This window comes from Phaenicophaeus curvirostris, chromosome 1 (genome assembly GCF_032191515.1).
Source record: "Phaenicophaeus curvirostris isolate KB17595 chromosome 1, BPBGC_Pcur_1.0, whole genome shotgun sequence".
In the NCBI taxonomy this organism is placed as follows: domain Eukaryota; kingdom Metazoa; phylum Chordata; class Aves; order Cuculiformes; family Cuculidae; genus Phaenicophaeus; species Phaenicophaeus curvirostris.
Genome location: NC_091392.1, coordinates 146,204,564 through 146,219,204, shown reverse-complemented (window position 1 = coordinate 146,219,204; position 14,641 = coordinate 146,204,564). Strand labels below are relative to the sequence as shown.

General features: G+C 40.2%; 2 protein-coding genes across 2 annotated transcripts in view; both read left to right on the top strand.

Annotated features, from left to right (window-relative positions):
* TMCO3 (transmembrane and coiled-coil domains 3) overlaps window positions 1–14,641 on the top strand; it is a 225,146-nt gene that overhangs the window by 187,595 nt on the left and 22,910 nt on the right. The window lies entirely within an intron of this gene.
* The window catches only part of TMEM255B (transmembrane protein 255B), a 67,111-nt gene that overhangs the window by 38,944 nt on the left and 13,526 nt on the right, over window positions 1–14,641 (top strand). Inside the window, exons 5-6 of the mRNA XM_069878090.1 lie at window positions 9,894–9,974; window positions 13,797–13,882. Coding sequence (XP_069734191.1) covers window positions 9,894–9,974; window positions 13,797–13,882 — 167 coding nt within the window. The remainder of the gene's footprint in view (window positions 1–9,893; window positions 9,975–13,796; window positions 13,883–14,641) is intronic.

Here is a 14,641-nt window from a genome sequence, read left to right as displayed (position 1 = left end):
CATGGTTTTAAAAATTGGTTTACTGAACTTGCCTAGAGTTTCTTTGCGCGTATTCCTCAGTGCAATTCTCTGCATACTCTCAGCCAGCAGTATATCCAGTGGCTTCTTTGCCTCTGGACCTCTGAACACCATGTATTTGGACATCTCTGATCTTCTGAAATGCATGGGAGCTTCAAAAGGACAAGCCAGTGGAGATGGAGAAAAGCTTTTTGTACCTGGGCAATCAGGGGCTGCGTGACTCATTTCACTAGTTGTTTAGAACATTTTTATTTTCTATCTTATGTCCTTCCATTCCTCCTGGGGTTCCTCTTATGGACTTTTTTCTCTTATATTTTGAGGCCTAGTGCTGCAGTCCTTTCCATTTGGACGAGCCCTGTCAGCCTGGCCTCTAGCGTGCTGCGATGTGTGTTGTTGGGGGTCTTTCCTTTGCAAGGATGATAGGAAGCTTTGATGGCAAATTGCTGGGCATAAACACCTATTTTCTGTGTACTTTGTGCTCGATACATAACATAAAAATTTCATACATACAGTTGTTATTACATTACTTAGATTAGAATGGGGATAATTAAAGGTCTCTGTTAGTGGTGTGCCACACCCTAAAAATTAAAATTAAAGAAAGCCTCCATCATTTTATTTGAATATGTACATATTCCATATATGTATTGCTCAATTAGATGCATTTAATGCAGCCTCTTTTTCTTCTCTTTAATGTAAAATAAATCCAAAAGAGCATTATATATATAAACCCACTACATTTCAGTCAGCAGGATATTCAGTATTTCATATGTATAAAGGTTAGTGCCTTGCAAAATGACATTTCTTGCAGTAATATACGAGACATATATTTTGTACATATTCTGATAGCATTAAGGCAAAAGGGAGGATAGAGGTTGTATTTCATGTATTTCAGTTACATTACCAGAAACAGAATAAATAGTTCTTGCATTCTTGTGGGGAAGTTAATTACTCACATGGTACAACATCATTATAATCAAGACAGAGCAATCAGTTCATACAACAAACCCTATAATCAAGGTAGTGTAATCAATGTAAGTAATCAACTATAATAAGAAATTAAATATGTAACTACATCAAGCAATAACTAAAATTACAGCCTTGAATAATATCATCTAATTGCATCATTAGCAACTTGTGTAAAAGCCAGTGGTAAATCTAAGTTTTTAACTATGTAAAAAAGCTGTTGCAGGTATTGTGGAGAAGTCTGCAGCCTCATGCTGAGAGATATTTGCTAGAAAACCTTGACTAATGAAAAGAAGTCATTCCAGTGCCAGGCTTGGATTTGCCAGAGGTCTGGAATATTAAGGCAGAAATGGACTTCCTCACTGGAGCCTTGTGTGGTCCCAGCTCCCCAGTTCAGCCTGAGCAACTGCCCCTGGTGACATACTCATTTGCAGCACAGCAGCTCTCAAGCAGACAGGCACAGTGTCACTCAGCAGCTCTGCACACACCTCTTTGCTCCTGCCACCACCTGCACCTGCATTAGCTAAAGGCACCAAGGCTACTGAACCTCCATGGGGATGTGCAGGGGAGTCAGCTCCCGCTTCTTCTACTTGTCCCCCTGCACTACATATGCTGGTGAAGACTGATGGGCCTCCTGACTTTGCATCAGGGGAAGTGTGATCAAAAGTCATTGAAAGAAAAAAACCCTATTTGAAGAAGATTTATCCTCTTCTAGCAGAACTATATCCATCTGAGAACAGACCTGTCTGTCCAGATCAAGAATAGACCTATCTTTGCACATCATCTAGCAATGGAGGCTTTTCATTTGACTTTAGCATTACTACCAGCTCAAAAATCTCCTCCAAATAATGAGAGAGAGAAGAAGGCTACCACTACAAAATATTTTAAATAGAAGAAAAATCAATGAGGAAATACAAAGTGAGATGGATCTGTGTATGTGTGTTTTTCAGCCATGACAGTATACAGATGCTGGTTTGAAAGATCTGAAATTAATATCTACTATCCCAAGAATTAAGAGAAGAGGATTCTGTAGGATTTAGTCATTCAAATTAAATAGAAATTCTAAAAAGAACCCCTGGAAAGACAGTGTGAAGTAAATCTGGTTTGTGAGAGTAAAGAAGTGTCTAAGCCACACCAGCTGCTTTTCCTATTTTCAGCACTGTAGTTTGGTTATTTCAGCAGAGCAGGCAAGACAGGCAGGGTCCCTAGGCTGGAGCCCAGCATTTCTGGAAGAAGATTATCTACTAAGTTAAGTTCATGTGAGGCAGATGGAGAAGCACGAGAAATGGTAAGTGCTGACTGCAGTCTAGAATAAAGCTTTCAGTATTGCTTTCAGGGCATGACATCACCCAAAGCGTGTAAACAAATTCTGTTGCAACTGCGTCCTATTTATACAAAACTGGGAATGTGTTATTTGCACGAGAAGGTCACTACTGTCTTGTACTTACGCTAGGAGTATGGTGTAGACAGAAGCATCGTATCTCTCTGTCTCACTCTACATCACTTTGAAGGGTTGTTCAACGGTACTGCTGGGAACTATTGGCTTTTAAGGCATTGGCAATACATGTAGAAACTGAATCAATGTACACTAGCCAAGCTTGCAGCTTAGATCAAAAGAACATATAAAAGCCTAATTCTAGGGCTTATAGCTTATCAATATCAGATAATTATTGGCTGAATTTTGAAAACGAAGCAAAAAATTTGAAAATATTCAAAATATTCAAATTTTGGTTCAACAGAATGTTCCTGATAGTCTGGTCCATTGCAGCCCTTGGCAGCAGCATAACCTCAGGGCTAGGCTGCTACACAGATGTAGGACTGTGGGAGTCCAGAAATGGCTTGCTCTTTTTTTTTTTTTTAGCAATTACTCTTCTGAATCCCAGCCAGCATGCACTTTGCACTCCTTGATAGCCCAAGGCTTTCTATGTTGTTAGCCAAGAGGACACAAAACAGAGGAAAATGTAGGAAACGAGCACTGGTATTACAGGGGAGGAAAACTGCTCAAATGCAGAAATGGAAAGACTTGGCAGGCCACTTGATGAAGTAAAACTAAACTGATACTTGGATTCAAAAGCTGATTATGAGCTTGGTGGCAATGAGATAAAAGCTGTTAATAAGTCTAGGAAAGACTGTCTTGGTGCATGGTCTAAAAGTGAAGCAGATAGGAATTGTAATAGAATCAATCATAGAACCATTTAGGCTGGAAAATACCTTTAAAATCATAGAGTCCAACTGTAAACTTAGCACTGCCAAGTTCACCGGTACAATTCATTTTCTTCCGATAACTGTACTTTCACAACTTCCTTAATTTCTAATAAAATTAAAATTTATTTGTTTTTAAAAAATTCCTATCATAGAATAACCAGGTTGGAAGAGACCCACCGGATCATTGAGTCCAACCATTCCTATCAAACACTAAACCATGCCCCTCAGCACATCGTCCACCCATCCCTTAAACACCTCCAGGGAAGGTGAATCAACCACCTCCCTGGGCAGCCTCTGCCAGTGCCCAATGACCCTTTCTGTGAAGAAGTTTTTCCTAATGTCCAGCCTAAACCTCCCCTGGTGGAGCTTGAGGACATTCCCTCTTGTCCTGTCCCCTGTCACTTGGGAGAAGAGGCCAGCTCCCTCCTCTCTACAACCTCCTTTCAGGTAGTTATAGAAAGCAATGTGGTCTCCCCTCAGCCTCCTCTTCTCCAGGCTAAACAACCCCAGCTCTCTCAGCCGGTCCTTCTAAGACCTGTTCTCCAGCCCCCTCACCAGCTTTGTATCTTTCAGGCATCTCTCCATAGTGTTCAGGACTTTATTTTCTTGCATCTGGACTTCCTTTCAGGGTTATAGTTTTTTAAAATCTGAAGTTCTGTTGCAACCACAGCATTCAGATTGCTGTCAAATGCTTACTGCCAATTTATATATGATTTGAGTTTCTTAGTGAATGAGAGAGTCAGAGATGCAGTGACTGGTTCAAGTACCAGCCCCTTTAGCATCCCTGGCATTGGCTGACAGAGCACATCTGCTCAACCGGGTGTGGTAAAAGCCAAAAGTCAATGCCTGGCACTCCCATAAGGGCAGTTTCTGATTTTGAAGGAAGAGAAGAGAAGCCATATGAGTCCCATGGTGATGGTGGCAGCCCCAGGGCATTAGGCTGTCCAAGGAGGCATGTTTTCCTGTGGGAGCACATGCTCCATCCTGTCCAGAGGCTCTTGCAATTGGGCAGTGACTCCTGTCTTTCTAGTTTCTCTCTGAAATGCAAAAGTTGTGAAAATAATGCTATTACTTAACAGAAATAAATCTCAATGAAGCATACGAGGACTATTATATTAATAGCTACATGTAAGTTATGAGCAAGAAAAAAATAACATCTCATGAATTATGGGTAAGGCATTCTGTTGACCTACCAGGTAGCTGAAGATTCTTTTTCAATGCAAGAGAAGATATTGATCTGTAAGAAAGTAGCCAGTTTAAAATGGTTATTGTAATTAGTTTATTTTCTTTTCCATCAGTTGTTGTGGGTTCAATATTTGGAAATCTGAGTTTGGAGAGTTTGGGGTGGTATTATTTCTGCTCTTTGCTTAAAATAGTGAAATTATGAAGGATAAATCGTTTTCTGAAATCATCTTCTGCTCCAGAAATTGCAAACTGAAAACTGAATTGCATGTTTAGCTGCCAGTGAGTAAAAGCACAGTTGTCAGGAAGACCCACCCTTGTTTCTGATTTGAGAAGGTATAATAATGTATTTTATGTGGGAGTTGCAAGGCTAGGGAGCAAACAGAAGTATAAGATGCTTTGTTTCTTAAAGTTGGTGCCCCCTCACTGCACTATTGAGGATACTTGACCTGTGCTTTAGGCTCAGATGTTCCTTAATACCCATCTTGTCACAGCCAATATGGATGCTGTTCATAAGACCTTAAAAATGCACATTTTTGTTGTTGTTTTTTATGAGTAAAAGCACAAAGATGTTTGTATTGAATCAGTCCTATGAACCTCTGGGATCTTCTAGTAGTGTTCTTCCTCAGGAGACATCCATCTCATTGAGAATGTTGTCGAAAAAGACTGAGAAACAGCTCTTAGTCAGAGAGAGATGGGAATGACAAAAAGTATGTAGCATTTGCTCGTATTATTTGTACAGATGGGGATGCAGTCAGCTTTAGGTTGGGTCCCCAGACAGTGATCCAGTCTGCCTGCTTTCCCAGATTCCTAATATGTCGGCACCTTCTTTCATGAAATTCTTCTGGTTTTGGTCTGAAAGCTCTTGTGTCTGTGCGCTCCCAGGTGCCATGTGATCTCAGTGTGAGGCAGACACAGATACATATGCTCCATCTATCCCTCCAGAAAAGCATGAAAACTAGTTGCTGATACCATCTATTTTGTTCATATTGCTTGCCTGCTTTCAGAAATTTAGTGGAGAGCCTGGTCTTGAAGGGAGTGATAATCTCCAGAACACCCAGCTGTTGGCGCAGGGCTCAGTTGGCATTGATAGGTTATGTTTTGATTTGCTTTTAGAATTAAAGTTGAAAAATCTTGGCAGTTCCCTCTCCTATTCATTGCTAGCTGTGCTGTAGATTAAAAAGACCTACAAAAGTGTTGTAGGAAGAAAACAGAAAATGAGAAACTTCAATTTAATGAGCCACTAAAAACATTAGTCTGGTTTTGGACTCCTCAATTTTATCTATATTTGTTTTTGACATGTGTCCAGGATCATTCTGTAGAATGGTCCTGGCAATGGTCCAGGCCAACTGGCATGGTTAAGTCCACATCCTTACTCTTAAAGTCTCTTAGAGGCAGCATGGCAATGTCCAAATTACTTACTGGGAATGGTTCTTGGCCCATGCTAATTTCCAAACCATGCCCAGAAATTGTTTTGGAAGAGTGATAATTTGCCTAGGCCAAAGCCATCACAGACACAGTTCTAACGATTTAATGGGCTAGTTCACCGAGTTTCAGGCCTTGGAACGTTCCCTGGCACTGATTAATCTACACTTCTGTCAATGCAACCATGGAAGCAAAGACTAAATAAATGCTGTAATTGGAAAAAAATAGCCGTATTATATTATACAATTATTTCATTAAATTATTAGCCATGTTTTGTGTCTGTAAAATGCGGCATAAATTTCAGTCAACACAGCTTAGGTTATATCTATTTTTCAGAAAGTGGACTTACACATAAGGGAGATGGAATTTTCCCTGTGTTATCCAAAATATATGTCTTCTCCAAGGAAACAAAAATTGGAATAGAAAAGTCTACTTTCCATACCTCACTTAAGAAGCATACAAACTCCTCCCCCACAGACATTGTATCAAATCTGCCAAAGATACTGTTCAAAGAATATTTTCCTCACACAAATAACATGTTGCAATGCTCTCACCATCAAAGAGAATGTGGGGCTTTTATTCCATGCTCTTAAAAGAAAGCAACCAACGAAACCTTCTACACTTGGACCAGATTTTCTCTTTCTTGGCATAAAGCCTCCCCTCATAGTCATCTATTCATCACTCTCAGCTTCTAATACACATGCAAGCAAAATATTAAAATAAAAAATGTTCAAGAATAGGAAGAATTACAGTTTGCACTGTAGGTTTCAAGGCTGGGCAATTCTGATCTGCCTGAAATTAAAGGGAATTACTGGATGTCCAGATTTTTTTTTGACACTTCTGAAAATCAAAGAATCATAGAATAACCAGGTTGGAAGAGACCCACCGGATCATCGAGTCCAACCATTCCTATCAAAAAATGCTACTAGTATGACTAGTATTAGGCGTTGTAGGAGCCATAAGAGTCAAATCCCAGAGGCTCATGGGTGGTCTTCAGTAGCCCAATCTTAATCTATTCAGCTGAATTCAGCAGCAAGCTGCCTTTTGACTTCAGCACATCAAGTTTTCATACTGAGTGCCACAAATTCAAAAGTTTTTTCCAGTGCAGCTTACTATGTAACCAAATTTTACTGGGAACTTCCTGAACCACTGTTATTGGAACAGAGCTTTGCAATATCTCCCACTGATGTGTAATATTAATATATTAATAAATAATAAGTTATGGTTTCCCCTTCTCTGCTTTTTTTGAGTAACTCTAACTGGAAATGGACATATGGGTAACATCTGCTGTTTGGAGCTCTGCATGGAGTACAAATACCAATAGACTGGCAAAAAGAAGAAGAATTCTGTATAAATCTGTAGTTGCATACTTGGCTTTATTTACTGACATAAAGGACAAATGTCTGCGTTTCATGCAGTGCTTCCGAGCACTGGAAAAGACGATTTCTTAGCTAAATGTGCTTGGTTTTGTTGTGGTTATTTGTTATCTGTGTTAACAGAGAGCTTAAGAGTGGTAGTCATCTTTTCTGCTCTATGCCTGCATATTCAGGTCTTTTTGTTATATGTAAAAGTAGCTCTGCCTCTGCCAGTATTGCTGTAAGCAGTAGTATCAAGCAGAAACAAAGACTGGTGGGTATTATATTGTCATACACAGTCACAAACACACTTGTGACTAAAAAAGGTAGGGAAGCTGTGTGAGCCTGGAGATCTGGGGCAAGGTGAGGGTCTTTCTTTACTCGATGGAGGCAGATTAGACAGCTCTCTCACTGTGTTTAACAAGATACAGAGTTGTCTGAGTGGAGGATCTTAGCATTCAGGGTCAGACATAACCTCCTGGTGTGGCGGGCTGATGTCACTCATCACCTGTAGTAAGGGCATGCATGCCCAGCAAGTAAGGTCAGAGAGCATTTGTCTCCAGTTGCTAAGGTATATTTGCTAAATTCACAGCCTGTGGTAATTTGTGAGAACTTATTAGTGTGCTTATATCCTGTGGCAGGTTCTGACACCCTTCACAAAATCACAGTTGCTGAGACTGGGCAGCACTTCTGGAGATTTTCTAATTTAACCCCTCCTACTCAGAGCAGTATCAACTATAGCAGATTGCTTAGAACTGTGTGTCTCCAAGGATGAAGACTCCACAGCCACTCTGAGGAACCTGTTCAGTGTTTAATCACCCATAGAGTAAAAAGTTTCTTCCTACCTTTGAATGGAATTTCGTGTATTTCAGTTTTTGCTTATTAACTCTTGCTGTTTTCCTGGGCACCACTGAGAACAGTCTGACTCCATCTCCTTTACTCACCCCATCAGGTACACCCGAGCCTTCTCTTCTCTGGGCTAAACAGTCCCAGCTCTCTCAGCTTCTTCTTTTATGACAGATGCTTCGAACTGTTAATTATCTTCACGGTCCTTTCCTGTACTTGCTCTAGCATATCCATGTCTCTCTCATACTGGGAATCCCAGCACTGGACTTAGCATTCCAGATATCTCACCAGTGCTGAGTAGAGAGGAAGGATCTATCTCCTCACTGGACCTGATGGTGATGCTTTTTCCTAATGCAGATAAGGATCCTACTGGCCTGTCACAAAGGCACATTGCTAGCATGGAAACTATCAAATCTGTCCCTGGAAATTATGGTTAAAGGCTAATGTTTTCCCAGGCCTGTGGAAGAATGTTGTCCTAATTCAAGACATGGCATGCTGTTTGGGTGGCATTTGCTTTTCCTCTAGAGAAAGAGAGTTACTGCGGCCTTTTTTTCTTACACTTGTGTGATATAAATAATTTTTTTTGGGGTGCTTGAAGCTAACCTTTCCCTAACCCTTAGAAGTTGGTGTCCAGACTTCCTTGGCTTTGCCAGAGTAATCAGAAAAGCAAACAAGCTGATGAATGAGCTTTATTCATTGACTTGTCTGTATTCCTGCCTAGCTCTGTATTTTTACTGATTATGCATTTTAGGTCAGCAGATTTATACAGTTCACACTTCATTGTCCAACATGCATAGATGACTCAGAAGTTGTCTTAAGTAGTACAGATCTTTCTGCAATTTCTGGATTATTCCTGGATGGGTCGTAAAGCTGTAAAATGCGTGAAAGTTATTCAGCACAGTTTTCTGATAACAACTGAAGTAGTCCTTCGCTTATAAATTAGTATAGAAAGAGGGGATGGCATATAACAGGTTTCCATCTTTTCTCTTAGAGGTGGTCTGACAGGCATACTGGGGAGCACCTGAGTGCTTTTGAAGGCACAGATCATGACTTAGGACTAGATGCATGACATCTCACTCTTCGATTTGGGGTAGATATTTGATCACAGAGAACTGTTCGGTTGTCAAATCCTCCCTACACAAACTTGCTGAGGTGTGCACCCTCTAGCCTTCAAGTGGCCATTCACCAAGTTTGGAGACACGTGTCTTTAATCTGGCTAAGGATATTTCATTCTGTTCTTCCTTTACAACCATCTGTGGGAACTGTTATAAACAAAAAATGAAATATGAGCAGTGAATGCAACTTTTACAATAAGCATAGGAAAATAGGCAGAACCAGACTTGGTGCAAATTACTTCTCCTTTATGCCTTCATTCTTCATTATTCTTTTGGTTTGCTTTTGGGGCTTGAAATGTGTTGTAGTAAGTGGAATGCTTCAAGTATTGGGTATTTTAATTTGTTTTCACTGTCGACATGGTTGAAATCCTTTAAAAAGAAAGCCACATATCTTGAAGAGAAATAGCTAGGTAATTCTTTGTGCTAGCTAAGAAACTATACCAGGAGAAAGAATGATGGGACTGTTGTCATAGAGCAGTACCATTTGACATCAGGGAAGGAAGTGGTTAAATGACAGGGGTGATGTTGTATAAGAGGTGACTGATGAAAAGAAAAATAAATGATAATCACACAGCTTAATGGCAGAGTGAGAAGGGAAAATGTAATCCTGAGGAGAGGCATTCTGGAAAGAAAACCAACCAAGGAGGGGGTGAGCCACTTAAGTAAGTGTCTGCATGGGCTGCAGCTCCACAGAGCTGTAAGCTCTGTCATGGGGACATGGGACATGGTACCTTCACAGTTCCTCCAGGCTGAGTACTTTTTTTGGCTGCTTTTCTCTTTACAGGAACCCAGACCTTTGTATAACAAAAGATGCCAGTTTTATTCAAGTGGAACAGGATTCCTATATGATGCCTATCAGACAGAGGTAAACAAACTCACCTCATCACATATTTGTTTCTGCTGTGCTTTGAGGGGCTGGAGGGGAGGGAGGCAACTGTTTGAAAGCACATCTGTGCATGTAGGTCATGAGTTGATAGAAACCTCACAGCTTTTTTCCTCTCACAAGTGAATCCCCTCTTGTCAAATCCTCTCATGATTGCAAATCGTTACACCTGAGGGTTTGAGTCATCGTAAGTGTTTCTATCCAGTACATTACTCTGGAACTGGAATGATATCTATTCCATCTATTCTGTATAATGCCTGTCTGGGGTGTATTTGTCACATTGACATCTTTCTTTAAGGAGATTAAGAGGAGTGGAATAGGAAATATCTAAATGAATCCACCTGCATTGTCCAGAAGGCTTCATATCTTTTCTGTATTTATCCAGCAGGGGCCAAGAATGTCAATGGTTTGAATGCATTTTTTTTTATTATCTCAATGACATTAACATGTCCAGAAAAGTGCCCATACTCAAATGGCTACCATCCTGAGAAGTCCAGATTTAGTTTCTTTTTCTACTTTTTGTTTTATTATTGTAGTAAATCAGCAGGAGCAAAAAGAAAATCAAGTAGAGCAGGACTGAGAACAGCTAAACAGTGGTATAATTTACAAGAAGCCATATGCCCTTCATCACCATTCCTTCCATGGCTTAGAAAAAGTTATGGCGAATGTTACATTAATAATTCTGGACAGCTTAACAAAGTATATTACCAGGTTAACCATTCCTTAAATCTTGCTGCTAGGGCACCCTGTTGTTGAATCAAGAAAATGTATGACACAAATATTTCATTGACCTCCTTGCCTAAAGACATACCCAGACAAATTTATGATCTGTGGCAACACCCTTTCCTGTAAGTTTTACTCCATCGACTTCTAAAATGTGCACATACACTCAGACATAGACATGGCCCGAGAAATGCTTCTGATCTTTGCAATAAGCATGTAATAAGCATGGATATCGCACTGACCACAGCTCCCTGCGGGTGACTGCAGCCTCTGGCTTCTGGCCAGACAGGTTTCCACAGCTTTTCAGATTCTAGTAGTGTCAAAAGTTGGGCTACCTAGAGCTCCCTGCTTCATTTTGGAAAAAAAAATAACCCTGTAGCTTTTAAAAGTTTAGTCAGTTTGTAATAACGTTTTTGTCTGGTTGTCCACTGATCTAGATTCAGCATGTGCTAATCCAGAGTTAATGATCCATGGCATTTGAACTTGGCTTTTGCTCTTCCAAAGTTAACCAGCTAGTGAGCAGAGGACATACCTAGCATGCCATGCAAACACCTGACTAGGAAGGCAGATTGTTTACTGAGTGCAAGTTTCCTTTTGATTGCCATCTCTAGCTTATGAGTGGTCTTTAGCTCATGTAGTTTGCCTGTTTCAATTCTTTTTGCTGAAAGCAGAAAGAGTTGGTTTTCTTGCAATTAACTATGAGATGGGAACATCTCTTTAATTGGTGCTGAGGGATAGACAAGCATGAACAGCCAGAATATGAAAAAGGTACATGTCTGGTCACCGAAATGAAATAATAGGTCTTGACATGCAGCATACCCACACTTGCTTATACCACACAGTAATTTGTTTATTTTGATTTATTCACTGTTCTCCTGAAAAGGAGTGTCTTGCTCTTTGCTTGTTTTAAAAGTGCAGTGATAAAAATGGGCAGCTATATTAATGCCCTTGGCCATTGATTTAATATGTCCTGCAGCCTAGAAGCTGATAAAAATATATTTAAAATCTTGCCAATCTCCCTCTTCTGTGCTCTTAAGTTTCTACAGTAAAAAGGAGCAAACTGGCCTCATTGATACTTGGAGAGGGGAAAACTACTTTAATGTCCGATCATCAGAAGTGTCCCCAAAGCTGTGCATCCAAACGAGCCTCCTTTTTTTAGCAGCTCACTCCATCTTATGAAACCCTCTGATCCAAATCATGCATGTTTAAAGGGAAAAGGATATTTTAACTATGCAGGTTCTGGGCCATTTTGACCACCTGCAGGGGATCAAAACCAAAGTCTTAAGTTCCATTCAGTGCAAAAGCACAAAAGCATCCCAACAAAATGGCTGTGGTAGCAGATGCATTGGCACACTCTGCTCCAGGATCGGTTTTCAAACTGCTTTGAGAAATAGCCAGGTGGGACGTTTCAGTCACCTCTGAGCTGGATCTTGCTTAAGCTGGTACAGATGTTGACAGTAGCATGCACCTCTTCTGCAGTAAATCACAGCTCATGCTGAAGACAGTTGTAGCTGAATGTGACTTCAGGCCAACAAAGCCTATCTGTGAAGTTCTAATAAGTTCAGACACAATAGAATGAGGTTGATGAAATGAGGTCTTATCTCAGGGTGAGATATTCTTGTAGCAAGTGGGATGTGTCTGTGTCAAACTGTGAGCAAATTTCCAGATTGCACCTTAGAGTGAGACTGTCCTTTTATAACTTAATTTTTGAGTTAGAAAAGCTGATTTGTATGAAACACAAACTACAAGTACAGCCTTGTCCCGGGCAGCAAAGCAATCCCAAGACATCACTTTAATTTCCTTTTAACTTTTAGATTTATCATCCTTGCAACTTGCATTGCTCAAGCAAATCCTTCTAAGGACAGCAAGTCTTAGACCAGGTGCAAGATTAAATTTTTCTAGTGCTGATTTTCTGTGTGTAAAGGTTTTTCTTTTTGCTGGGAACAAACACAAGAGTATAAACTCATCAACAGTGGCTGTTTTCACACTAAAAGGATGTATAGATCCAAGAGTAGTGAGGTGAGAAACATGGCTTAACATCCCCTGTGGATACTATCCTACAGGCTTAAACATTCATTTCAGAACTGTTTGACAGAAGCTTTTCAACAGCCAGCATGTATTCCTGAACCTGCTCTTTCTATTTTTTCATTAGAAGGAATTTTCTATTCAATAATACATTTTATTTGCATTTTGCAAACAAAATACTTCTCAGTGGTTACAGTATGTTTTTCCTATAAAAATAAAAATTGTAGAAATAATGTATTTTTTGACTTAGTAGCTTTTAAAAATCTGACAGTTCTCCATGATTTCAAAGTCAGTAAGATAAAAATCTCAGGGAAAAAAAAATGCCTTGCATATTAAATATTTCAATTGGTCTGTAGTGCCAAACAAAAGTGATTAATGCTTACCACACTTAAGAAGACATTAAAATGATTCCTTATCTAGATGGGGAGTAGCTTACACAAACAAATTTTTCAGTTTTCTATTCAAGACCCTGCAGTAAATAGTACTTTTTTGCTGAAGTGCTTGGATCTTTACTAAGCAGTTTTGTTTCTGGGTTTGGGAATGGTTCTTCTTGTTGTTCCTAATTATCTTCTTTGAGAGAGAGTGTTACTGAATGGTGACAGCTCCCATTTATTGGAAACTTCAGATAAACTGGTTTCTTTGTCTATTTCCCAACTATAATGGACTGTTAGTTTTAGCCACTGAAGTGGCTTGCTACGGTGCATCTTTCAGGACCCATGGGATCCACATGTTGCTGCTGCAGACTGAGTCTCAACAAAATTGCACCAGGAAGTGCAACAAAGTGCTTGAAACCTCTGGCAACCCTGGCTGCAGGTTGGTGTTGGCTCTGGGCACAATAGTGCAATTGCCTGAGACTCGGGTTCATATCCTAAATGAAACTCCTGGGAGCTCAGGGACATCCTCCTGCCCTGCAGTCTTGGATTTTGGAATCACAGGATCTTTCTGCACAACAATAAATAAAACCTGATGCTGCAGTAGCTCTTTTTGGGGGTCAGTGGGATGATTCACACATTGCACTGAAACACTGAGAATATAAGTCAGTCTCTTTTTTGGCAGGTGACGTGTTATACCTTAAACAGCAACTGCCAGCTGAAAGTAAAGAGTAACACGTGCTATTGCTGTGACCTGTACAACTGTGAGAAGTAAGTACCTGTGTGCAGGTGGTGGCCTCCTTGGTTATTTGTCCCTCCTCTGAAGTGGTGATAGGCAGGGAGGTTGCCCTTAGGCCTTGGAGAAGAAACACAAGGGGCTTGTATGCTGTGAAAACCAGTTCCTCTGTGACTGAAGTCCTGATGCCAGCAGAGAAGAGGTCAGGGGTTGCATATTAGTGTTGGCATTGTTTCAGTTTCTTTGTCTTTCAAGAGGTTCATAATCTTTTTGCTCTGTGATCAAAATCAACCAGTCAGCCATTGTCCTGTCAAGGTTTACGGTTAATCTTGCAATGCGTTTGTCGCATTAGATTTAATGAATCCTCTTTTTTTCTACCATGCTGGGGGAAACCAATAGGAACATGGGTGTCCATGAACAGAGATCATGTTGTAGGCATATGCAGAGCTCTTTTGTTAGCAACAGCCTCTGTAGCCATGAGATTTTCTAAATTGTCATAGGATAGATACAGAGGTCCTTGTGTTTTCTGAAGCTGTTCATTTGGCTTCATCATAACCAAAACATGAGATGTCAGATGATAAAAGAGGAAATACCTGGATATGCTTATGAAGATCAGCTGAAGGTTAGCACAGGACTACATTCAGTGTTTTAACAGGAGTGAAAAAGGTGGTTAAGAAAACTACATTACAGCAAAGTCCAAGGTTTTATAACATGGAAGACAGATGAAATGAACTCGCACGACTGACTGGGCACCTGGCACAGAGCAATTTCAACTGCAAGCAGCATAATGTCTT